The sequence below is a fragment of the Danio rerio genome, chromosome 14 (genome assembly GCF_049306965.1).
Source record: "Danio rerio strain Tuebingen ecotype United States chromosome 14, GRCz12tu, whole genome shotgun sequence".
Lineage (NCBI taxonomy): Eukaryota > Metazoa > Chordata > Actinopteri > Cypriniformes > Danionidae > Danio > Danio rerio.
The window spans coordinates 38,005,140-38,032,847 of NC_133189.1; the positions used below are offsets into that span (position 1 = coordinate 38,005,140).

General features: G+C 36.2%; 2 protein-coding genes across 9 annotated transcripts; one reads left to right on the plus strand and one right to left on the minus strand.

Annotated features, from left to right (window-relative positions):
• Positions 1-339: 339 nt before the first annotated feature.
• zbtb33 (zinc finger and BTB domain containing 33) lies at positions 340-8,318 on the plus strand. 2 transcript variants are annotated; one of them, XM_005173251.6, is made up of 3 exons: positions 340-468; positions 3,488-5,391; positions 7,604-8,318. In XM_005173251.6, exon 2 carries the CDS (start codon positions 3,490-3,492, stop codon positions 5,362-5,364), a length of 1,875 nt encoding a protein of 624 aa, XP_005173308.2. In that variant the 5' UTR covers positions 340-468; positions 3,488-3,489; the 3' UTR covers positions 5,365-5,391; positions 7,604-8,318.
• Positions 8,314-26,908, minus strand: tmem255a (transmembrane protein 255A). 7 transcript variants are annotated; one of them, XR_012389875.1, is made up of 10 exons: positions 26,609-26,908; positions 25,990-26,132; positions 25,415-25,477; positions 21,606-21,695; positions 21,445-21,510; positions 15,228-15,316; positions 14,949-15,046; positions 14,376-14,538; positions 13,022-13,165; positions 8,314-9,943 (listed from the first exon to the last, which is right to left on the minus strand). XR_012389875.1 is itself a non-coding variant. In XM_005173288.6 (10 exons), exons 1-10 carry the CDS (start codon positions 26,661-26,663, stop codon positions 9,800-9,802), a joined length of 1,029 nt encoding a protein of 342 aa, XP_005173345.1. In that variant the 5' UTR covers positions 26,664-26,908; the 3' UTR covers positions 8,314-9,799. The 7 variants fall into 7 exon arrangements, 6 of the variants coding, with proteins under 6 accessions (XP_005173345.1, XP_073778192.1, XP_001922588.3 ...); XM_005173288.6 differs by having other exon boundaries at positions 14,949-15,020; XM_073922091.1 differs by having other exon boundaries at positions 14,949-15,020; positions 25,415-25,530.
• Positions 26,909-27,708: the final 800 nt, after the last annotated feature.

The following is a 27,708-nucleotide window of genomic DNA, read 5'->3' on the forward strand; positions in this document are numbered from 1 at the left end:
TAAGTGACTCAGATTTATAATGAGGGTAAATATTAATAAGAAAAAAAAACTTGTTTAAATGTTCTTCATTTATAAAAGATTTCTTTTTCACGGATAAGACATGAAAAGGGAATGTGTTTTTAAATTAGTAAAATATGATAAGAAATTCAGAATATCTGAATGCTTTATTTTTATTTATTTTAAACGGTTTTATAGCAGTGCATTGTGTATTTGTTTTCTCTAAGCATATATTTATACTTGTAATAGATCTAAGTACATTTTCAATAGTCTCTTCTGGGCTCATTATCATTCCTCACACGTCTGTCAGAATGTCATGCGCGCCACCGGTCGGCTGGCAGAGGCGCGTGCCCGAGACTCGCACAAGGAACTCGAGCTCGTTGTTTTCTCCACGGCAACAGAAACACGTTGTCTCTGCAGATATTGATCCTTAGTGAAGCGACTTGTGGATTTGTACGGGTCGCTCTGCAGGTATACTATTTTGGGCATGCATTTCTGTTAACGTGAGAGATTAAAACTTTAATTCTGATTTTATAGGCTCACATACGCGTTGCGGCGCATCACATAACTAGATAGGCCGCGCGCTGCCGCCAAACCAGGAAGGAGAGTGAATTGAGCCATTTGTTTTGTTTTCACTTTGACCGCTGTCCACCACTTCACACTGTGATCGCGCCAGTTTCACCGCAATAGTATTTTATTTAGGCACGCCAAACTAGACCTAACATTAGTTTAATATTACTTTTTAAGCCGCATGTGTCTGTGTGCATGTCTTTTGTTGCTGTACAATTAGCCAGCTAGCGTGCATATGCAGATGCTAAAATGTGTTGCTGTAAAATTTAGAAGAAAATATCGGTAGAATGTTTGACTTGAAAGAAAATATAATACAAATATGCTTAATTTTTTAATTGCTATACCATAAAATATGTTTGTTAGTAGATCTCTTTCTTAATTGAAATAAGTACGGGTGTTGTTTACTGTTTTAAAACTGTATTTTGCGTTGTAACCTTATTTGTTACACGTTTTCTGTAGATACTAGTGTTATAACAAGAAATTATACATTATTACATGTTAGTTCTCATTCTGAGGTTAACCAAATAGTAAATACATTTAGTTAAATAAGTACTTGCACTGTAAAGAATGTAATCTTGCTTTAATTGTAAATGTTTAAACTAGGCATATAACATTTTTTTATCATACTAAGAATCTATGAATTAAAATTTAATAAATGATTTACAGGTAGCTTTCATCATCAATTTAGTTTACAACTAGACAACAACTAGAGTGTTGACAAGTGACAGGCCTATAAAGACTATGAAGAACATATGAAGAGTTCAGATGCAAAAACCTCTATATGCCATCTGAAATCTCCTAAATATTTTTTTAGCCTCCTATGTTTATGTTAAGTTAATTCACGTTGAAGGCAATGGAAAGAACTTATTCAACACTATAAAAGTATATTTTCTGAGCCTACACACAGGAGTTAGTAGAAAAACTTCATATTCTGTAAATGTCATGTTGCAGGCCAGATTGACGTGATTTACATGTTTATGTTTGCAACTAAAAGCCTAGGCTTTAAGCATTTGGTGCTGTAATAATACAATAATCTTACGCTCTTCAAAAGCATTCTGAAAATAATAATTCATAAAACAGTGCTTTCCACAAGTGTAAAATAAACTTGCGGTGGTAGCCGGAATGAAACACAACTTTTACCCAAAGCAGAAATTGTCAACTACATGCAACAAACAGAAAAAAAAATTAACTTTTAATTAAATGTTTATTTATTAAGACACTGCAATTTTTGTTTTACGACATCTTTTCTTTTCAATAGGTTAAAGTTATTAAAACAGGCCATTGAAATAAAAGAAATCCACTTTTTTCTTATTTTTATGCTATTTAGGAGCCATGTGCACTCTCTCTCTCTCTCTCTCTCTCTCTCTCTCTAAAGTTGCTTTATTGGCATGATATTTTGAACAGTATTGCCAAAGCATTTTAGATGTGTATAAAGTTTGCAATATATTAACATCATTAAATTAATAAAATATACAGCAAATAAGAAATAAATAACAGAAAAAATACATGAAAATATACAATATTGCAAAAAATTATAATTACACGAATAAAAAGTGCAGATTGTGTAAATAAGGCAAACTAGTTGATTAACCATGTCTAATGGTGTACAAAAATGTTTTGCGGCCAGTATAGATGTCAGTTTGTTCTTTTCAAAAATATAGTAAAGTTTATCTGAGGCCTTAATTAAATAATTAATCATTTAATTTATTTCTCGTCGCTGTGCGTGCGTAATCAGCTGTGAGAGGGTAATGCAAAAATACATAATAATAACAGCAACTTTAGAAAATGAAAGCAAAAGCCAGGCAGAAACATGAAGAGCGAGAGAAGATTTTCCACTGGTTAATCGATCGCGAATGTTTGAGTTTTTTTAGGAGGATACATAAAAAGTGTTAACGAATGATAATAATAGTGTTATTCATGTGTGACCACCAAATATACTTGGGCAGCCGTTTATATACCTGGGCGGCAAGCCGGCAACCAAACTATGTGGAACGCCCACAAAAAACCCCAAACAAACAGGAAAGCGTGGATGAGTGGGATGATGGGGTCTGCCGCTTCAGAAGAAAATTAATATCAAAGAAAAACAGGACATCAGTAATATGGAAATATTTTGGTTTCAAAGTCACAAAAAATTCAAGTTTAATGTTTTGATAACTTCATGTGTATTTCGCTTGCATGCACATAATGCACTACCTCACTAAAGACACGGTGCCTTTCAATGGAGTGATCAAAGACAGATTAAAAAAAAAAAACTAATCTAAATGCAGGATAGGAGATAGACACTTCTGTCTTGCACCTATTTTAGCCATTTTGGAGTACCACAGCTGTACGTTTAACGTCATCATATTTTGTGTAGCATCTGGGATAATTATTTTGTTTTAGACAATATAAGCTACAGAAAAGCTCTTTATCAGCCATATTAGTTTGCTGAGTGTTCTGTATTTTTACAATTATTATTTTTTTGTTTGTATAAGCTACACTTTCTCCTTTTTTTACAGAAAGGAAGTTATTTTATTTGTGTTTACTGTTTGATCTAGAGAAAGATGAGTGTTCAATTTCTGAATATTTAACAACACATTTGAATAAATGTTTAAGTAAGTTAATATCTTTTCAGTTCCTTTTTTTAACTAACACTCACTACATTTTAGCAGTAAGAACTTACGAAACAGAATATTGAGCTGAAGCTTGACTACAAAATTAAATCGCAAATCAAATCGAAATTGCAATATTGGTCAAAAAAATTGCAATGAAATATTTTCCCCAAAGCGCACTGCCCTAGTGGGAAGCACTGTAATATGAGCAATAGTATTTTGCAATATTATTCCCATGGGTGTATTGTTGTTGTCTCGAATATCTGCACGTCTAAGTTAAATAAATGAAAGTACATATTACTTTATTATACTTACTCTTCCCCCCACAGGCATGTCGAAACTGAAGCTGATATCAGTAGTGGACACTCAGTATCCAGGATCACTGTTGAAGAACATCAACGATGAGCGCCACAACGGTTTATTCTGTGATGTCACCATAGTCGTGCAAGACCGCAAGTTCAGGGCACACAAATGTGTCCTGTCTGCCTCAAGCACCTACTTCCGACAACTGTTTTCCGTCGCTGGAAAAGTTGTAGAGCTGAACTTCATAAAGGCAGACATATTCGACATGGTCCTTAATTACATTTACACTTCTCAAATGTTCAGAGTTCGATCTGACAGACTTGAAGACCTAATTAACGCCGGTCAAATTCTGGGTGTGACGTTCATAGCTAATTTAGCGATCCCGCTAGCACAAGTCAAGGGATTACCCGGCCTGTCCAAAGACGGCGACAACAACATTGTCAGCTCTCCAGAGAAACCTGAGGATGGAGGAGTGAATATGCCCATCATTACTGAGACCTTCTCACTGTCTGCCGAGGAGTTCAACATGACTGGTGCAAATACAGAAAAAGAGGACTCAGACAGCGATGATGTCCTGTTTGTGTCAAAAACTGAAGCCCCGCAAGCTCAAAAGACTAAAATATCAGATGTTCATAAAAATATCGAAGGAACACCAGAAACTAAAAAACAGAAAGTCACAAATGAGGAAGGAGTCGCCTCTAAAAGCTCAATACCCCAAGAAAAGAAATCGTCAGAAAGAAACGCATCACTCCAAAATAACCTTGATCCAGACGTTGTGATCCTTTCAAGTACTGAAAACAGTAGCAGTATTCTCACTTCACCAGTAGGAACAGGCTCAAATAGCAATCCCAAACCCCCAGCCTGTCCAGACAGCGTCCCTTCAGATCCTCAAAACGTCTCGCTGCCTTCAGACAACATCGAAGTCCTCGGTGTCCAAAAGAAAAAGGTCCTGCTAGAGCACTCCCCTGATCATCCTGGGAAGATCACACTGTCGGATGTAAGGTCATCATGTAGTAGCAGTAACGGACCAACCAACGTAATCCCAGCACTTTCGGTGAAGAAGACAATAACATTAGACAAAGCCTCGGAAATTGATTCTCTATCGCCGGGTTGTAAAGTGTATGCCAACATAGGTGAAAACACCTACGACATCGTTCCTGTCAAAGACGATCCCGGGGAGGGAGCAGCTCCAGGTTGCAAGTCCCAAATACAACCCGACTCTCCCAACACAGCCAGTCTCTCACCAAAATCAAAGAAGAAATTCAAGCCAGATCAGGAGGATCACTATGAAATTATCATGGACGGAAAGACATTTTTCGTGTGCATTGTTTGTAAACGCCCGTACGTTTGCCTGACGAGCCTTAGACGGCACTTTAACACTCATTCTTGGGAGCGAAAGTATCCGTGCCATTACTGCAACAAGGTATTCGCCCTGGCCGAGTACAGAACCAAACACGAAATCAGTCACACGGGGGAACGGCGGTACCAGTGTTTACTGTGCAACGAGATGTTTCTCAATTATCAGATTTTGTCCACCCACTGCAAGCAAGCGCACAACCAAGACCCTTCTGGAAGGAAAGAGAAAGACGACTCGGCCAACAACTTGTATCGGCTGCTGCCTTGTAAAACGGTGCAGTTCAAACCATATTCGTTTGTTTCTGACGAGTCAGGGGGAAGTCCGGTGATTGGTGAAGACGGGACAATCCAATACGTAAACTCGGAAAAGGAGCACTGTACCAACCAGCCACTTCCATCTAACCAAAGCAAAGCACTGAACTGGGATGACATCTTTGTAGAATCGGAAGGACAAAATGCTCGCCCTGCTCCACCTCCACAGCCTGTCGACCAAATAAATGCCCCGGCCAGGAATGAATTTGAGTTTGTTATACCAGAGACATACTGAGCACACTTGCTCAGCGATCTGGCTCAGGTGCCTTCTTCATTTCTTTGTGTTTTATTTGAAAGACAGGTTGTTGTTGCTCTTCTGTGGAGGCCTGTTTCTGTAGCTGGATAAACTAGTGATGAAGTGACTGACTCTTTCTGAAAATTTTCTTGTACAATTTCGAGTTTGTATTTGATTATATAGAATTTTTTTTACCTTAAAAGTCTGAATTTCTGAGGGAGAAGAATAGCAAGAAAATAACTCAGAATTGCAGGAAATAATTTGTATCTCACAATTCTGACTTTTTTATTCCAAATTGGGACAAGGCTTATGACTTTTTTGTTATAATAATTTTATATAGTTTTTAGACAATAATTTTGTTATTTATTGCAATTGCAAGTCTATATCTCATTATTTTAATACAATCTCACAATTCTGATCAGAAAAAGTCACAATTATAAAAATATGAGTAATAAAAAAAAGAAAATTTCTTGCAATTTTCTGAATTAAAGACTTCTCAACATTTGGCCTTTTTTCCTCAGAACTGGGTTAGAAATGCAAGCAATTTGTACATATTTTCTGAACTGTAAAATTATATCTTGAAATTGTGATATGAACATAAACTTTGTTAAAGACTGACAGTTCTGATGAAAAAAAGTATGAATTGCATGATAAAAAGTTCTATCTTGACTTCTGATATAAACAGAACTCTTTCTCAAAAGTAGGACTTTTATTTCTCACAATTGTGAGTGTGTATTTCTGAGATAATATATAAACATAGAATGTGATATATATGAGCAATATCACATGAGTAGCAGTGCTTTATGGCTGTATATATCGGTGCTGGTGAGAGGCATGTGTTGGCACCGCTATGGGTGTGATATTGCGTTTATACAACAGTTCAAAGGCAAAATCGTGTATATAAAAAAAGAAAATCAAACATGGAGACTCAAAAACCCTTTTGTATGAGGAACTACGTTTTTCCACCACTTATTCACATCTACAGCTGACATCGGAACAGCAGAAACTGTTGCTACTTCACAAACGTCACTTTAGAGCTAGTATTTGAATGATTCTCTAGCGTAATGTCTAAAGTGATGACAAAACTGCAGATTTTTGCTCACATTTTAAGATTATAAGGCTGAACGGCATGAAATGCTGTCAGTCTACAGAGATTTCCCAGTATTTCTCTGTTGTAATCAGGATATCACCAATTAACACCATAAAAGCCAAAGCAAAACAAACACTTCCAGTTTCTGTAGAATAAATACAGCACTACAAAATACAAAAGGGAGCGATTGACTCAGAATGTCACTTACCTGATTTATAACGATTTCTTCAGCTGATGCTGAGTTTTTCTCCCTCTAAAGACTTATTATGTGGTCTCTGTCGCCATCATGTGGTGGAACATCAATCGTCACTTTCTGTGGTCTGTTCAGTATGACAGGGTGATGGCGTCCGATGCACAGAATCTCCAAAATTATAAATATTTTAAAATAGGCACTATCCTTATAAATAAACTGCATAGTTGCAATTTAAACAACTACCTTCTTGACTAATGAAGCCTCAAAAATACATTATGTTGCCCAATAGCATAAATATTTGTCAAACTGTAGAGCTTCCTCTGCTTGTCGCTGGATGTGGGTGGAGTAAAACAACTTTGAAGGGTAAAGAGGCTGGACGAGTGCTGTTATTTGCAGAATATTGCATGGCTATCAGCCAGACAGAACTATTGTATGCATATATATATATATATATATATATATATATATATATATATATATATATATATATATATATATATATATATATATATATATGTATATATATATATATACACACACACACTATTGCAAGATATTAAAACATAACAATATACTGTAAACTCATATTTATGAAAAGTCTGAGTTTAATGCAAGAAAGTCAGAATTGTAAAATGAGAGATTTAAGTTCTCTTTTGTTTACTATATATTTTTTATTCTGTGGCAGAAACAAGCCTCCATATGGTTCTCTGGACCATTCATTTGAAAACTCAACTCCATTGACTCTGTGAAAGCTGTTTTAGGGTGCTTTAATGTGTATTTAGCATCATGTATTACTCAGCGTTGGATTACAGTTGAGTTTCACAGTCCATTATTGAATCTTAATAATGCTTCGTCAGATAATACGACTAAGTAGATTATACATATTTTATGTAAGGCTGCATTAGATCTGTGTAGCGCTGACCTTTAATATTTTCGATTCCATTTTATTTTTCCAGACTGTCCAACCACACTGGATGTAATTATTCGGGATCAAGAACAGGCTGCAATTTGTTATGCTTATTTTTTACAGTTACATAACTTTAATGTGTAAATGCTGTTTGGGAATGTTACGTAAATCCACCATCAGATGTATCAGTGAAGTCATACTACAATTATTTTCCCGTCTGAATAAGATGCTAACATTTTAATTGTCACATCGTGTTTTTGTAGTTGATTGTTCGGCACTAGATAGATCAGTGTTAATGACAAGCCCTTGAATGTTTGTATTTATAGTCACTAAGTTGATTGTCAGCAGGATTTAAGATGGATGGAGTATGTAAAACATCACCTGTTCATGAATTATCTGTATGTATATGCTGGCCATATATCCTGTTTTCCCGGACAATATGAACTCTGTGACGTGAAGAGAAACGCTCTTTCAAAAAACTGTAAAGAATAACACACAGGAACTCTCCTTCTCCAGTCGAATATTTTGTACATACTCTGTTTTTTAAAAAAATGATTATTTTTTTAGCATAGATTTATCAGGTAGTTTAGCTTTGTCTGCTGCGAGAAGAATCTGTGAATACAGCGAGAGTCAAAACTAACAATAGCAACAATAATCATGTACATAGTACTACAGACCTTCGTCTTACCAGTTTCTTCCATTTTGTAACCTATTTATTATTAGGTCTCAGTGCGGTATAGAATGAAATAAAACTTTGAAGAAAGTACACATGTATTTCTTTTATTTCCAAGAGCATCATGAACGTATGATAACGACCAGTCAATGTTATGAGCATTCCTGTCTCTGTATAGCGGTCAGCGAATGTTATTATATGAACATAATCTGCAATGTGCAGCTTCCGCATGACGCAGGATAAAAGATAACGAAGCTAAAAATAAAAAGTCTACATCAGTCTTCATTTGAAGATTTTCAACATCGAAGGTAAACAATGTCACATGAATATGCTCCAAAACGAACAATCGAGGGGAAAGATCTTTCATTATACTAGTAGCATGTGACTAGGGTTTTTACCAGCTGCATCCAGAAGTCATCCAAACAATTGAATTTGTTGTAAAATCTCTTCTTCACTCCAGTAAAGGACACTGTTGTTGATATAAATCGAGCACGAAAAGTACAGTGACTTGACATTCACAGTGAACGCACTAACAGACAAAAGAGGAGAACACTACAAGTCTTAAGACTCAGTTGTGTTGTGTTACTAGAAGGCAGTTTGATTGTTCAGTATATGTACAGCATTGCACATTGATATCATATTTGCAACGTGGAAAGATGTTGTGTTATTACTATTACGCATTGAACAATTAAGTGTTAAAATCCATAACGGTTACTAATAAAGCTAAGCCTCCTTTTTTACATTCGATAAATCCTGTCACTTTAAGACAGAAACGACACAAAATAGCTGATAAATGCAAGATGTACAAATCGAAAATCCTCTCGTGGAGGTTATTACTTTGCGTAAGTCAAGCAAAGATGTTGTCACAGAAGACGAATCTGTGACATGATTGTGATGCACATGTTACGGGAGAGCTCGTAGATCCTACCAAAGCGCTCAGGAGAAGGAAAAGAAAATCAGTTTCAGCCTAAACGTATGTACAGTTCTTTGCAATCTAGCTGCCTGAAACAGTTAAAAATAACTCTAAAATTTCTAGAACTGTGTGAATACAGTAGATTCTGAAGACAATAAAGTGCAAATCAATTGCAAGATATAAGATATGAGACTCATCCTCGTGCCGAGAGAGCAGAGGCCACGACAAAACACTTTTGTGCCACTTTGGAAGGGAGAAAGGTTCGTGTGATGGAGGAAATCACAAGTAGGAGACCCACAGACGGTACCAATAACAGGAGCTGTACTGGAAGCGGACGCACGTTTTAAGGCTTATCTGTGAACAGTCTCGTAGTCCGTTACTACACGTCGTCCTCTTGCATTGAGGCTATATATCATGGATATTTTACACAATCGGGTTTGTTGGCTTGAGCAAATCTTGTCAAGGATTAATGTTGCATATTACATCTGCTGTATTTGATGACGAATGCCTGTGGTTAATGCTGTGGTCTCTCTATACTTAGCCTGCCGCTCGGGTGAGCCTCCGCTGCATTCAGGAGAATGACGTGGAACACTAATATCAAAAAATGCCCACTGCCACTTCCGTCTCGGCAGGAAAATGTCTTGGTCAGACTGGTCCCCTTAAGGGCTGTATGGCGGGGGCTTCTCGTCGGGTGGGTAATAAGGAGGAGAATAACGAGGAGGGATCATATTTGGCCACATGTGACTGGCTCCAGACTGGGAATCGTCAGACAAGCCTGAAGAGTCGGGAAAGAAGCTGGCACCCTGCAAAGACACATTAAATCAAAACATTCAGCCAAAACTATGGTTAGATGCTTAACATGGAAATGATTTCACAAAGTTACTCAGCTAACAACTGTAGGTTCTTTAAACGTTCCCTTAATGTTCCCATTAAGTTAAATAATTCTTTTTCCTTGCATTTTGATGAGGTTTTGACGTTACATTTTGGTTATAATAATTAATGGTGTAATGTAATTCATACAGATCACAACCTACGGTTCCGATACACACATGACCTGCGGATTAATACTTTATTTTACTTTACTAAATTTGTAAGGATGGCAAGAATGATTGCCTCTTGTGTCATTCAAATCACATGTATGAAAGCATTTAGGCTTTCTGGTAAAATATAACCATGACGGAAGAAGTTGTGGTAGGTTATTCGGGATGTGGTGGGTTTCTTAGATTATTAAAGGTGTTTTCGGTCACTACTTGTTCAGCCATTAACATTTAGTGTAAGCTACATGATTAATCAATAAAAGATTGGGATCTCAACAATCATGCAACATAAATTATAAATGATGGTGATTTGCATATGTTTATTAATACTTCAAATCACTGCACTCAAATCTAAAAAAAGTAAAAATCAAGAGAGATTCAGTCTTTAGTATTTGGAGTTAGTCATGAGTTTGGCCAGACAGAATCTGCAGACATTTCTTTCTATTTCTGCAAAAAAAATTTGTAAAACATCTGTGGATTTACATGGAATGATTTTAGGAGTATCAACTAAAAACTAAATGTATGAAATAAAAAAAAATACATTTTTAACTTGTATACAATGTTTACAATGCAAATCCAATTAGATCCACTTATTTTATTTGGTAAACAAGACAAGTTTCTCATAATATATCTACTAAAAGACAGAAAATTTTACTTTACAAACTCTATTGTAAACAAATCATATGACTATTTTAATATTACTATTATTATATCACAATAATATTAGTGAAATTAATAATTTAAAAAAACAATAACTGTCATTTTACACAAGTAGATACATAGACTCAATGATGGGCTACAATTCTGTAGATTTCTGCGTGCGCAGATTCTGTGTGGGCCTAGTTATGAAGTTACAAACAGTCAAATAACACAGAAGTACTGGATAACAGATTAGAGTTTAGATATAATCACTGATGTTTATGGTAAAGATTAAAATCACCACCATATGTATTTAACTTGATGTTCAAAAATGAAAGTGTAGGCAGCAATTACATTTTTTAACCAACAGGTAGGGACAACCAGCCGTCAAAAATATGCCACTGAATAATTATTCCAAAACGATCATCTAGCAATGAAACATGACGTTTTACAAGTGAAGAACTGAATCATTTATTGAAAATGAGACTAAAAATAAATACAGGCTGTACAAATTATAATGTTAAATTTATAAATTAAGTTAAATTTACTTTTTCTTAATTTTATGTTTAATAAAATGACAGGTTCTAGGTTCTGTTTGTTAAAACCAAAAGTGTCTTGCAGTGCTGTTTTCATAATAAATGGGAAAAAAATGACACTTGTCTCCTCCCTTTTTTGGCTGATCTGTAAAATGGTCCGATCCGTGTCTAAAAAACAATAATGTGATGTGAACCGTGAGATTAGTGATCTGTTACACCACTAATAATAATGTTATTCAATACATTTCAGTCACGTTATATTAATGTTCTTAGTAGGTTATTTAAAAATGTCATTATAACATTGGATTTCATCCACATTATATTTTAATGTTCGAATAACAAAAAACAGTTTAATACCGTTATGTGCTAACATTTACACAACTTTCAATGAACATTATGGAATGTTGTTAGAATGTTCCCTGTTAGCTGGGTAACCAATCACATGACGGGCAACTCAATGCATTTGGGTATGTAAACATGGTCAAGAAGATTGGAGAGAAAGTAGATTTAATCAACATTGTACGATGCATGTTGTAATTCAGAAACTGCGGATCTCTAGTGTTTATTATATAGAAAATGGTTAAAAAACAGACAATACCCAGTTGGTGGCAGTTCTGTGGAATAAGATATCTTGATCCTATCGTTCAGAAAAGAATGATCAGACTGGCTGGAGATGATAAATAAGTGACACAAACTCATAAATCTAGTTGTTACATCTGAAGTCTGCAGAAGAGCATCTCTAAGGGTCTTGAACTGTGCTCAGGTGCGGTTGTCCCACCTCCCCTCTCTCCCTCAGCCCACACTCACATTGCCCAAGCACGCTTATGTCATTGATGATACGACTGTTCAGTTTAAAAGAAGATAAGCGCTCTCACTCTGTACAATGGAGAATGCTTTAGTTCTATAGCTTTGTATTATTTTACGTCATTTGATATGCAGTGACACACAGTGAAATCTTTTGATGAACAAATCCACCACTTTTGACGCTCATAAATGTTCATGAAAGTCATCATGCTGCACGTAATAGGTTTGCTGAAGGTGGCAGCTGATGTGCAGTAATGGGTTTGCATCTTCAATAAACTATGACAGTTTGCGTTCACTAAACAGTAAGAATGATTAATAAATCCATAAGAAACAGTCCCTTAAAAGAGACGTAGAGTCTTCAGTTTGCTCAAAATTGGTCAAAAGAAGATGAATATGAGTTTCATCCAGATGTTGCTATCATAATTTGGTGTAAACAAGATGAAAACATACAGACCGTGGAGATTTTAGGCACAATTTGGACTCGATGGTAGCATTGTTTAAACTTCCCAGCCTACCTGAGTTCTGTTGCTGACCATGTCCATCCCTTTATGACCACATTTTGTAATAGCTACTTCCAGCAGGATAAAGCATCATGACAGAAAGCTTAAATAATCTCAAACTGCTCTTTGAACATGACAATGAGTTCACTATACTCAAATATCTTTCACGGTCACCAGATCTAAATCCAATAGAGCACCTTTGGGATTTAGTGGAATGAGAGATTTCATCAAGGATGTGGAGATAAAAAAATAACTCTGCAGTGACTGTGTGGTGCTATTATATCAGTATAGACATTGTTGAATCAGTGCCATGAAGAATTAAGCAGTTCTGAAAGATAAAAAAAGCTTGAAGCAAATGCAGTTACCTGAAGGTCATAGGCAGTGTATGGAGGCAAGCAGGGGGCAGTGTTGTAGAAGGAGTTGTTGGAGGTGGTGGGTCCAGGAGTCTCTGGTGGTGGAGGGATTGGAAGAGGCTCCGGCTCACAAGAATCTGGTGCTGCTGTCGGCATCTTAAAAACACAGACCTTATGTATGTCACAGATTCTCCGAATTCAAGCTAAATGCAGCTACAGTATACACTATCTGACAAAAGTCTTGTCGCCTATCCAAGTTTTAGGAACAACAAATAATATCTTGACTTCTAGTTGATCATTTGGTATCCCAAGCGGCTTATATGAAAGGCCAAGGCCTCTAGATTACACTTATTTTACCAAAATAAAATATGATCATGCCTTGATTTTTAATTATTTAATTAGGAAAGTAAGGTCAGACTTTGCTTGACAAGAGTCACTCAACAGAAATAATGTACAGTATAGAATATAAAGTCATGGTGCAGTGGAAAAAGAATGACTATTGTGTATGACTTCCATCAGCTTGGAGGACTGCATCCATACATCTCTGCAATGACTCAAATAACTTATTAATAAAGTCATCTGGAATGGCAAAGAAAGCGTTCTTGCAGGGCTCCCAGAGTTCATCAAGATTCTTTGGATCCATCTTTAATGCCTCCTCCTTCATCTTACCCCAGACATGCTCAATAATCTTCATATCTGGTGATTGGGCTGGCCAATCCTGAAGCACCTTGACCTTCTTTGCTTTCAGGAACTTTTATGTGGAGGCTGTTGATGTTGCTATCCACTCTGCAGATCTCTCGCACACCCCCATACTGAATTCAACTGAAAATCTTGGGTCCATGCGGGTTCCAGTGGGTCTTCTGCAGTATTTGTGATGATTGGGATGCAGTTTAACAGATGATTCATCATAAAAATATACCTTCTGCCACTTTTCCAAATGATCAAATAGAAGTCAAGATATTATTTCTTGCTCGTACAACTGGGATTAATGACAAGACTTTTGTCAGGCAGCGTACAAAAAAACAGTTTACACCAGGTATTGAGATAGATTTGATCAACGCTGATGTATAAAAAAATTGAAAATGAATGTGGTTTGAGCTTGTATGCTTTTGACCACTTCCAGAGTTATTTAAAATTGTATTTAACAGAATCACGTTTTTATGAAATGAAAATAATTAAATAAATTAATTTTAATTGTATTTTTTACAATTAATTACCTCAATTGTAAAAAAAATTAAGGTAACTTAATTCATTTGTGTTAGCACAAAATGTAGGAATTCCATGGAACCCAACTGTAGATGCTCATAAACTGCCTCTTCTCTGACTAATAGTTTGACAAATCGTTTGTATTGCATTTTAATCTCACCATGTCTTTGAAGCCCCCGAGCACGGCTGCAGTGATGATGCCCAGAAACAAAGCCACTATGTTGAGGATAGTAGCAGACCACAGCAGGTGATAAAGGTGGACAACATCCTGGCAGCTCCGCACCTCTGTGTACTCATGATACCCTCCTCGCAGCTCCACTCGGCTGAGATGACGAGCAGAGAAACAGATTATCGCAAGAGATCCATAAAGAAGAAATAGCACACGTATTGGTGAGAGGAGGAGCAACAAAAGAGGAGAAGCATGACAGAACAGGGATTCATGCATAAGAACTTAACAAAACCATCAGCATACCAGTGCACATCACTCTTAAGAAGAGCATGAAATGGATAAATATATCCAGTCTCTTTATTTATACACTCACTGTCATCAAAGACACTTAATCTAAATTATTACAGTCTCTCCTCACCTGTAAAACAGGAACCAGAGAACGCTACAGTTCACTTTATCATGACATGAATGTGCAGCGACCATACGCAGCCGCACTCCAGAGATTAACAACAACATATAATGGGCTGTCAATGTCATTGAAGGGCTAAAAGTGGAAAGACCTACTTCCAAATCATGGAGGATTTCCTAAATTTTTTCAAAACATCTTTATTCTGAAGTCCCATAAGAGGATGCTCTCTGAAACATAAATAAACACAAACGTTCTTTCGAACAGAGCTGAATTTCAGGGATTGAAGCATACACCATACAAGCAAATATAAACCAAGGTAAAACAAAGATAGCTTAGTTGTTGCTATATACTTTTTAAAAAAATCTGATCTGGCTGCTTGCAGAAGATATCCTAGGAGGGATGTATCCGAATGGGACATGCTCACACACACATACTTGCCACAGTTGTAAAGTTCACAGCAGTAGCAGGTGTTGCTCTTCACACGCAGGTTACACGAGACCCGAGATCCAGTTTGACAGTGGACCTGCAAGACAAATGAGATTTCTAAATGGGATTCAATTGTAGTAGTTAATAACTATCAGATTTACACCTGTTTACATCTTTTATTATTTAGCGTTATTCCCAAAGTAGTCACAAGTGTTGCTAAAACAATATTTCTTATCTTATTAATTTCAATGTTTTTTACATCTTATGTCAATCTCAATCAACACCGATGCTTGCTGACAACAAGGCTACATTATTTAAGGGCATTTGTTATGACATTAATAGGATCAAACGTATATTTCCTTTTTAATATTGAGATATTTTCTTTTAAATCTAAATGTAAGCCATATTTTCCAGCCATTCCGCGAGTGAGATGGAGAAAATGAAAGTACATCAGCACCAAGGAAAATCCGATGCTCAAGACAAAATAATAACATATTAAAAAAATGACAGAGGTTTGTGATACAATTACAGTAAAAAATTAATTAAATACTTATTTTCCACTGAGCGAAACAAATCATCCACCGCCACAGCTAAGTAGTGGAAGGACAAAAAAAAAAAATCGAATTCACATATTTTTCTTGGAAAAAATATCTTTGAACTATATGAACAAGAATAACGAATAACATCTGAGGTGAAGCGCTTCAAAACAAGTTCGCTATATTCTTCAGCACCAAAACACGAACTGGTTTGTTAAATAAAATAAAATCTAGCCTAAATAAAACAAAAGTGAAATATACAGTTTCAGATAAACTTATATTAACCTGTTTTCATTTTTAATGCCTTCCATTGCCAGTGAGTTTCAATTTAATTGGTTTAATCACGTAATTTAAATAAGCAAGCAAGGTTTTTACAATTTATTCGCAGCACTGAACATGTTTCCAGATTACCTCAGAGGAACAAACTCGGTCGAAAGAGAGAACTCTGAGAGAACTCAGAAACTCATTGTGAGAATGGAGATGTCTGCATATTTGTGCCAGTCTGTCAGATAAAATAGCTTTAAACACTTTAATACCTTTGAGTAAATACGCAGCCTATTTTTTTTGAATACATGACTCACAAATTAATTGCAGCATCCGCGGATGTAACTGAGAAATTATGAGTTCCTAGTGTCACCCAAGTGACAGAACTCGTCATAAAGATCAGGGACAAAATTAGACAATTAAAAGAAAGAATTGAATCTTGTGTCACGACACCCATTAGTCGTTTACAACTCCCACTGACACCATACATCATGGTAATCGTACCGAGTTTGTGACAAAATTGTACGATCTGACCAGGGCTTTATACAGTTGAAGGCAAAATAATCTATACTCTCTGCCTCCTGACACAATTGTCAAAGAGATAGTTCACTCAAAATTACCAATTCTGTTATCGTTTACTCACCCTTAACTTTGAATAATCTTGGAAACCTGTAACCATTGACATTCATGTTATTTGTTTTTTCCTAATAGTTAAAGGTTTCTAACATTCTTTAAATTATCTTCTACTTTTGTGTTTAACAGAAAAGAAAATTTAAAGGTTTGGAACCACTTGAGGGTGAGTAAATTTTAATTTTTGTGTGAAATATCCCTTTAAATATTATGGGACTTGTTGGTTAAGTACATTAGCCATGTCTGTGGAAATCTTAAAATTGTTAAAAAAAAAAAAAGTGTTAAAAAGCCATGGTCGTGATTCTAACACAAACCCAAAGAAATTCTCATAGATTTCTGACTATCAGAGAAAAAAAACTAGGGCTGAGAATAAACGTGGACTGCTGGAAAGGGGCAGGATTTGACAATAATTCAAATCAGTTCGATTTATCTTTATTTCTTTAGCACTTTTACAATGCAGATTGTGTCGAAGCAGCTTAATATAGACGTTCAAGTAGATTGAAGCTGTGTCAGTCCAGTTTTCAGAGTTGAGGTTCAGTTTAGGTCAGTTTAATTTTCACTGCTGAAAGTCCAAACACTGAAGAGCAAATCCATCGATGCGCAGCTCCACAATTATCATTTTGTCATGTTTATATTTTTTATATAATTCTTTGGTGGCCAAAATCAAAACTATTTTTTGATTCATCGTACAGCTCTAGGCTCTCCATATTGTTTTCAGATTTGTCCTTTTGTTTTCATATATAAAGTCTGCAAGCTTATTTTCCAATATATGACTCAAAGATCTGAAAAACCCCACACATCCACTCATAGACCCTTCCATTAAAGCAGGGGTTCCCAAGCTTTTCAACCCACAACCTCCAAAATAACAATGCCAATTCAGGACCCCCATTATCCTCTGAGGTGGTTACAAGCATACAAACTTGCACGCAATGATGCATACACACAAATAGGTCCAAGACTATTCTTTGTTGATTTGTTTTTATGTATGTGAGTGCAGTAAAGGTGTCAGAAAGTTTAACCAGGTGCCATTAAATCAATCTGCTGCATCTGACGCTATTGCGGTGTCTTTAATATGCTGTAATCACCCCAGGGATCACAATACAATAGAAAAAAAATCGAAAGGCTGTCTTTTTTATGCAACTGTTAACCACAATTTTTTTATCTTCTGTTAGTTATGGAATAAAACGTGGTAGTTCTAATGGTTTGATAAAATTAATAACATTTTTGGAAATTAACAAGCCACAATTAATCAATCCAAAAAAAAACATTGATTTTGGCTGCCAACACTTATAAAACACAACAACAATCAAGAAAAAACGTATTAATGTTTCAAATCCTGCCCCTTTCCAGGAGTGCACATTTATTCATTCGCCCAATTTCACATGGAAATCAGTAAAATCTTAGCAGCATGGAACATTCTGATTTAATTAGGTGTATTAGATTTATTCATGCTTTAAAAGAGCGAAAGAGAACTTCTGTTCACTGCATACGCCCAGCATTAAGGATGGAGCAGAACACAGACATGTAAAGTTATATTTTATCTTAAGCTACACACCTAATTGGTTAAATAAAGGCAAAAATGTGTCCAAACATGGTGCCTAGTCATTTTTCACATAACTGTTCATTGTAACAAATGAAGATAAAGAGTTGAGAATAAAAATGCATGCGTAAAATTGGATCCGCATGTCTCTTAAAATGGCAGAGGGCTAAACTCCTGCTGTTGATTGTGCTCACCATTATTAATCAAACAAAACAAGACAATGACAAAATCCCTAAATGCTCCTAACTGAAGGACTTTTGTAGCTTTATTGAGAAATAAAATTGAGTGTAATTCTTGCAGTGAAGAGTCTTTGCTTTAAGTCTGTTTCATTTCTATAATTCTTCAAAAATATTTGTATATAATTTTCGATCATTTTGAGGACTTTTTGTTTGTTTTTAGTTACCCATTCTGCTGGGGTATAGAGAATGGGAATGTGTTGTTGGGAATGTGTTCTTCTGTTATTTAAAAAAAAAGCATTGACTTCCATAGTATTTGGTTTTCCTACTATAAAGGACAGTACATACAGGTTTTAAACATTTTTTAAAATATTGTCTTTTGTGTTTAACCAAAAGGAAAACTCAAACTTCATTTTACTGAAAATTCTATACAAATGTTTTTGAAAAAATATAGAAATGAATCAAATATAAGCAAAGACTTTTCACTGTAAGAATTGAACTTGATTTGATTCTCAATAAAACCACAAAAGTCCCTTAGACAGTTTGAGTGTCCCTTATATAATTTTCAATAAATTGAAGTACGTTTTGATTGTTTTTAGTTACCCATTTTGCTGTGGTATATAGATTGGGAATGTGTTGTTACAGCATAATACATTCTGGAAATTTGAGACATGAAAGCCTGAATTCTATTAATCTCTATACTGTATACTCTATACTGTTTACTGTAACATATACACTGATTTGCCAAAAACTAAGCGCTCACACCACAATAAATAAGAAAATCATATATGGAAATCCTTTATTGCTTATTGATACCTTGTCACTTTCAAGATAATATCATTCATTTATTTGATTTACTCTCTCTGCATCTGTGTCCAACTGTTTACTATTTTAAAAACCCATAGCTAGGGCCAAACAGAATCTGGGGACATTTTTTGCTATTTCTACAGAGAATTTCGTTAAAAATCTGTGTATCTGTGTATAACTAAAACCTTAATATATGAAATAAAAAAAATAATTTAACTTTTATTTAATGGTTACAATTCAAATCCAATTAGATCCACTTTATTTGGTTAACAAAGCAAGTCTCTCATATAAGATATCTACTAAAAGACAGAAAATATTATTTCACAAACTGTATTGTAAATAAATCAAATGAACATTTTCATATTAGTCAATAATTATACTGAAATTAATTTAAAAACTGAACAAATATAAGTTTACATACATTTACACAAGTAAAGAAACTAAATCAATAATGGGTTAAAAATCTGTGGAAATCTGCGAAATTCTGCGTGCGCATATTCGGTATGGGCATACCCATAGCCTGCTTAGTTGGGAAAACATCATTAAGTTTAAAAATGGTTGTGTAGTTTACAAGATTATACACAGTTCCGTTCTTCCTCGTCTATCTGACTTTTTCCAGTTTAAGTCTGTAGAAAACAGAGTGTCTCGGGTCAGGGTGCCACTAGAGCTGATTGTATTATTCCACTCAGAAAAAGGTTTTTTGGTCAAGCTTGTTTTTCTTTTAAAGCATCACATCAGTAAAACTTGATAACACAATCTGTTAGAGAATGAATCTCTTAAATCATTTAAGTATAATTTTAAGAAATGGCTTCTTATTATTGTGACATTTTGAATATTGTGGCTTATTGATATCGTTATTGTTGTGGTTGTTTTAAATTGTTTATTTGAGTGTTGTTGTAAGTTTGAATTTGTATTTTTATTAGTATGGCCTTTAATATATGGCAAAGGGGCCAATAATGAAAACTAATCTTTGGGCTAATTTGGGTACATTTACGTTCTTCATGAAAGCTGACTAATGTACACGGTCCCTTGTGGTGAAAAATAAATAAACTTCTGCGGTTTCACTCAAGAAATGCAGACCGAAAATTATGCCGTGATTATTTTTTAGCTTCTTGTATTTAAAAAAAAGTGACAAACAACTTATATAGTCATGTACTTTGGAGGACAGGTTAAACAGATCAAAAAGTATCTTAAAGTGACAGTTCATCCAAAACTGAAATTTCAACCTAAACTTCCAAACCTGTTTGCATTTCTTACTGCTGTTAAAGCAGGAGTGTCCAAACTCTATCCTGGAGGGCCAGTGTACTGCAAAGTTTAGTTCAAACCCTAACCTGGGCCAGCTAATCAAGCTCTTACAAGGCTTTCTAGAAACATCATTGCAGGAGTGTTGAGGATATTGAAGCTAAAATCTGCAGGACACCAGCCCTGTTTGGACACCCCTGTGTTAAAGCAAACAAGAAGATATTTTACCATTGACTTCCATAGTGTTTGTTTTCCCTGTGATGGATGTCAATGGTGTTCAAGAGGATAAAGAAATCCATGAAGGTTTGGAAAAATTTAAGGGTGAGCAAATAAATAGAGAAATTGTCTATTTTTGGCTGAACTATCCCTTTAATACGATTCATCTAGAAGGGATACAGCTGCCAACGGAAGTTAACAACAATTATTTCTATTAATATTTGCAAAATTTACCCATTAATTGTATTTAATAACATCTACCCCTACCCCATGCCTGAACCATATCATCACAGTAATGTAAAAACAGTAATTATACAAAGTATTATTCATATTATTTATTAAATTGCCCATTAAACTGTATTTTATTAACATCTACCCCTACTCTAACCCTAATCTCAACCCTCACAGTACTGTAAAAATATTCATTCATGCTTTAATTTTCCTTTGGCTTAGTCTCTATTTCAGAGGTCACCACAGTGGCATGAACCACCAACTATTCCTCATTCACTCCGGCCAATTTAGTAAATCCAATTCACCTGTACCACACGTCTTTGGATTGTGGAGGAAACCCACGCAAACACAAGGAGAACATGTAAACTCCACACAGAAAAACCAGCGATCTGCTTGCTGTGAGGTGACAGTGCTAACCACTGAGCCACCAAGCCGCCTGTAAAAATATTAACTACTGTTGTACAGTGTCACAATAATTATGCTATATTTATGTTAGCATCCACAGCTGTATCCCTTCTAGACTTTACCCTTTAATACCAGGCATAAGTTGGGTGAGAGAACTTATCTCAGGTTGACAACTCACATCTACATCAAATGCCGTCCCACTGGAGTAATATTCACATCGGCCACCATATAGAGGTCTGAGGTCCTTTTGAAACAACAACAACAACAGCCATGACAGAGCTTTAACTGCAATGCTTAACTGAAGAAATACATACAGTGACATGGTAGAAAAGCACTTACTATATGTCTTGCAGCAAAAACGCCATCCACTATAGCACAGCAGAAGGCAGCCACAACGCCAAAGCTGATGAAGACAATTGAGGCCACCAGCTGGAAGCAAAGAGCAATGTCAGCCTGTTCACCTGCTGTAGTACTGTAGCTCCATGCACGTGCATTCACACCTGGACACTACTACTGCTACTACTACTGAAGTGGTTTATTTGTCTTAGATCTTGTAGATGTGGCTATTATGGGATATGTGGATAGTGTGGTCTCACTGGATTCATCCTTACAGCCATTGTACTTTGTTGTTTTCACTGACTTTCAAACAGCCATTTAGATACCAGTCACTCCATCCAGCCTGCAATCTAGAGCACTTTGTGGAGGCGTCGGTTTCGTGGCATTGTATATTACAGACAGAAAAGGAAAACATTTAAATGGCTGTTTCTGATCAATAAATGATGTCTTTTTATTTTTTGCTTTCCTGAATTGAGCTAAATCAATCCTTATCTTTAAATAATTATTTTTCACCAATTAAAGAAAAACTCAGAGTAAGTCCAAAAGGCTGAGACTAATTTGTTTTCTTGTAAGTTAACAAAAAAAAAACCTTAGTTTATTTATAATATTCATTCATTTTCCTTCGGCTTAGTCCCTTTATAAATCAAGAGTCGCCGCAGTGGATTAAACCGCCAACTTATCCAGCATATGTTTTACACAGCAGATGCCATTCCAGCTGCAACCCAGTAATGGGAAACACCCATACACACTCATACACTACGGACAATTTAGCCAACCCAATTCACTTAAAGTGCATGTGTGTAGACCGTGGGGAAAACTGGAGCACCCCGAGAAAACTTACATGAACAAGTAGAACATGCAAACTCCACACAGAAGTGCCAACTGACCCAGCTGGGACTTGAACCAGCAACCTTTTTGCTGTGAGGCGACAGTGCTAACCACTGAGCCACCGTGCTGTTCTATTTACAATATAATGTATCATAAAACAGATTACATTCAAAAAATAGGAAGTTTTTAGTGTTTTTATTAATATATTTGGCAGGAATGCATCACAATTGTATGATAATTATAATGGAAGATTTTCAAATAAATTCACTTCTTAATCATCAAGAAATTCAAAAACAATGTATTATTTATCACAAAAATACTCAGCAGCACAACTGGTAATACTATATTTTTAAGCACCAAATCAGCACATTTGAACAATTCTTGAAGGATCGTATGACACTGGAGGCACTGAGGTAATGGCTGATGAAAATAAAGCTTTGTCATCACAGGAATGATTTGCTTTTAAAAATCAACTGAAATTGTAAACTGTTACTTTATATTTATAATATTTTACATACGCTATCTGTCAAAAGTTTAGGGTCAGTGTGATTTTTAAATGCTTTAACATAAGCTTCTCCTGCTCACCAAGGCTGCATTTTTTTTTTTTTTTGGAAAATTCCTTTATTTTATTTTCATCTTTGTCCCTTTATTAATCAGGAGTCGCCACAGCAGAATGAACTGCCAACTTATCCAGCATATGTTTTATGCAGCGGATGCCCTTCCAGCTGCAACCCATTTCTGGGAAATATTTATACACACTCATTTACACTCATACACTACAGACAATTTAGCCAACCCATTTCACCTGTCCCGCATGTCTTTGGACTGTGGGGGAAACCGGAGCACCCGGAGGAAACCCTTGCGAACATGGGGAAAACATGCAAACTCCACACAGAAACGCCAACTAACCCAGCCGAGGCTTGAACCAGCGACCTTCTTGGACAGCACTACCTACTGCTCCACCGCATCACCATTGTGAAATGTTATTGCACTACAAAATAACTGTTCAAAAGTCATATATCATTCAATTTAATCATTTATTTCAGTGATTTTACAGATGAATTTTAGCTTCATTACTCCAGTCTTCAGTCATAAATTCATTCACTTTCTTGTCGGCTTAGTCCCTTTATTCGGGGTCGCCACAGCGGAATAAACCACCAACTTATCCAGCACATTTTTTATGCAGAGGATGCCCTTCCAGTCGCAACCCATCTCTTGGGAACATCCACATCCACATCCACACACACACACACACACACACACACACACACACACACACACACACACACACACACACACACACACTATGGACATTTTAGCCTACCCAATTCACCTGTACCGCATGTCTTTGGAATCCAGAGCACCCGGAGTAAAGCCACGCGAACGCAGGGAGAACATGCAAACTCCACACAGAAACGCCAACTGAGCCGAGGTTTGAACCAGCAACCCAGCAACCTTCTTGCTGTGAGGCAACAGCACTACCTACTGCGCCACTCTTCAGAATTCACTCTAATAATAATTATTATTATTGTTATTATTATTATTATTATTATTAGCGCCTTTTTTGGAGACGTTTACAATTATTTTAATCACTTTTAACAATGTTTTATGAAAATTCAAAGAGTACTGTTTAAAATGATACCAAACTTTTGCATTTACACTTCTGCATGTAAATTTGGGAAGCTTTTGAATTTGGGTAGGCAAAATCCAGGCAGAAACCCCAAAATAGCAAAAGTTTAAATTTTTTTTTTTACATTTAATAAATGTCGCCTTCATGCACAGAATAATTTTCTTTAAAAAAAAAACATGAAAAAAAATTTACCTCAAACTTTTGACAAGTAGTGTATTACTGTACATCTTGTTTTTTGATTAAATAAAGCATACACCTTTTTAAGCATTCGAACCCTTAAATATGGAACGGATGTGTATCTACAATATTAAACTAATATATTAGTATATTTTACTAATAATAATTTGTTATCCGTGTAAAAACATATGTAAAAACTTCTAAGTATATATAATTTACTTACATTTTACTTGTTTAAAATAAATATAAGTTTCTTTCTTCTGTTAAACACAAAGGAATATAAATTGAAGAAAGCTGGAAACCTGTGAGCATAATTTTTATACTACGTGTTTTGCCTACTCTTAAAGTCAGTAGGTACAGGTTTTCAGCCTTTTTTAATATATCTTCTTTTGTGTTCAACAGTAGAAAGAAACTCAGAAAGATTGATAACTACTTGAGGAGGACAAAACAAGTCAATTTTGACTTTTGGGAGAACTTTTTAAGCTACGATCTCCGCTGAGTAAACCCTGATGATCATATTCGTCAGCAAGATTTGAAAAGAGTCCAAAAAGCATCTTGTGCTTAAATCAGAAGAGGAACATCTGACCGTCTCTACAAAAGGATTTGACATGCTCAATTCAACAAATTCGCTTATTCGATTACGGATCTACAAATAGTGCAGAAACATTATAACACTTCTTTCCTTGTTGTGCATAGTTTAAAAACCAAAAGCTGGTTATTTCCAGAGTTTTCTCAGACTGCTGGACCCTGCATCATGTTCTCTAAGCACTTCCAGTCAAGGGTGGAGTGTGTATCCTGCACTCGGCCAGCTGTAAGTGTCCCAGTGTGTCTATGATCTGGCCAGCCATGCCATCCTCATGCATTCTTTATTTGGATTGTGGCACCTCCTATTCCCTCTGCACTGCAACGGCTTCTGAACATTCCTGCCTGGACATCCATCCCGCTCCCCTTACACAGAGCTATTTCTGGGTGCTTCTCACCACAAGGCCTGCGACATGCCCTGCTATTCGAGCTCAAACCTGCGAGCCATTTCTGCCAGTATGACACAACTAAAACAAGCAGTGGATTCTTGGGAGCGTGTTTGTTTGTGAGAATCTTTTGCATAGAAATTTCATTTGGAAGATGAAATGGCTGAGCACAGAATCTGATATGAGCAGTGTAATGAAAAACTGCTTACCATCTGCCTCTTATTCTCTATCAAATGGGCGCCGATGATTCCCAGAAAAGACCCAAAGCCGAGCTGAAAATATCACAGGGTGAAACTCAGTTGCAACTCCATGAAAAAAGATAATTCTGAAAGGTGAACAGCCTCAATCAGTTATGATCCCACAGAAAATCTCTAATGCCCACAAAGCCTTTTGTCTTTCTCAAAGTGGTATGGTTTATAATATGGTTTGGACTGTATATGAAATCTGCCCATGTCCTATAGGGTTTCAAAACAGTCCGACCCCATGGAATGCCAGGAAAACACCTGTTACTCGAACAAAATGTACTGTTACTTAAGCTTGCAGGAGTGTTAAACAAAATAATACTGGCTGTTTAATAATAAATGGAGAAGTTCACTCAGTTCAAGCTTACAGTAATGAGGTAATGGCCACCGGTCACCATAATGGTTGGCCAAGCGGAAAATAATTAAACATGAGGCCTCTCCTGCATGCCCACAGTACTTTACATCACCAACCCATTTTTAGACCGAGAGAATGGTTTGCAGTCTGTTATATGCGAGGCTATCAACATTGGTAGCATACTTACAATGACTCCTGGATAATAGCCACCAACAGTGATGTTCTGCGTCCTGGTTGTAGCCGCCAGACCAAAGACCAAGATGAGTATGGAGACAATAAGGAGCATAACTGTTACTATGATGGACTTTCTTTTCCTCCTCTTAAACGATCCTGTGGAAGACAATAGAGTAATAGGGAGATGCCACGGCACAACACGCCCTTCCCTTGAGCAACACTCTCAATTTAGTCATCTTTATTTTAGGGTAATCTGACCTCTTGTGTCTATAGTATTCACAGCTGATAAAGCACTGGTACAACCCAGAAACCCAGATAAATGTAGGTGATGTAATGTTAAGTTTCTGTCACAAAACAAAATACATTTGAACTTAAGGCAGACATATTGGACATATAGCTGTGTGTTTTTATTTATACGATCAGTCGTGATGAAAGTACGACATTCGCTTGGGGACATCCGACGAGACATGCTGAAATGTAGGTTACGGGACGTTTATTTCCCTCTCGTGTCTGCCTATTTTTATTAATGATCACAAATAAACGAATGTTCGAATCAAATTCAAGCGTTAATTGTTTTTCGCGGGACTACAATGGTCTGCGAGCGCAATGAATGCCATTGACCTTGTACTTACCCATCGGATCTGAGATAGGTATACCGCTGCCTTGCGCATTCAGCCCCGCTGGCATTGTAACGTCAGGATATGCAGCATTAGCCGCAGTTATGTCTTCAAGTCAAAAACAAACAGCCTAGTCAAAGACACAAAGATGCCTTCCCTCCAAGTAAATGAACGGAAACTCTATTCTTGCCGTGGCATTCTCTGACACCATGCGTCCCCCGTGTATCCGCACTTCTCTCATCAGCATCTGGGTCTGTTGTTCATGAATCCGCTGCCCTCATCCCTTCAGCAGAACGCCGCACGGAGCACAGCACTGCGCATGCGCGAGGCAGACCCGCTGTTTGAGGTGTTGCTGCTCGTGTAGCTCCCTCACCGCCTGATGAGGTAATATAAAATAATATAAACACAAATTATAGAAAATAAATACTATAAAATAATTCAAATAATATAAAATGATAAAAATACAGGAAACACGGAGCTGCTGCTGCTTCACGTCAGAGCCTGTATATTGTTTTTTTAAATGAATGCACTTAACAGTTTACTTTCACAACATTGTAGAACAACATATTTAAACATCTTCACAGATATTTATATATCTCAAAATATTCACATACATATTTCCTGCACATTACTGTTACAAATTACTATAAAGTCATTATATGATTCTTCATTTAAAAAAAACTATTCACAATTTAATTGTCCTATAACACACACAAGCCATATAACCGACCTACACATATATTTCTGTTTATTTATATATATAATATCCAACGTCAGAGTCTGTGTATTGTTTGAGCAGCAAGCCCCTCCCCCTCACTAGATATACAGTCAACAGGCAGAAGTAGCCAATCGGAAAAATGTAAATAGTTGCATCACATTACATTAATTTACGATATTTATTTTTATTTTCTTCTAAGTGTACATACCTAGAAAGACAAATTAACTCAAAAAGATTCTGAGTTTTTTTCTTTATGACGCTTTAGCTGGAATCCCTCAAATCTCTGTCTCTCGCCTTGAATGTTCTAGTGAATCATATGAGGCATAAATTGCTGTTTATTTCTTGAAGGTTGTTTGTAATTTCTTGTTTCCAAGAAGAGCCATGATTTCCCTCATTA

Coding starts and splice junctions, on each gene's coding strand:
- zbtb33 (XM_005173251.6), top strand. CDS start 3,490: ATGTCGAAACTGAAGCTGATATCAGTAGTGGACACTCAGTATCCAGGA.
- tmem255a (XM_021481217.3), bottom strand. CDS start 26,663: ATGCCAGCGGGGCTGAATGCGCAAGGCAGCGGTATACCTATCTCAGAT. Junction 26,133..26,608: donor ACCTATCTCAGATCCGATGG/GTAAGTACAAGG, acceptor TGTCTTCCACAG/GATCGTTTAAGAGGAGGAAA. Junction 13,166..14,375: donor TCGGGGGCTTCAAAGACATG/GTGAGATTAAAA, acceptor TGTGTTTTTAAG/ATGCCGACAGCAGCACCAGA.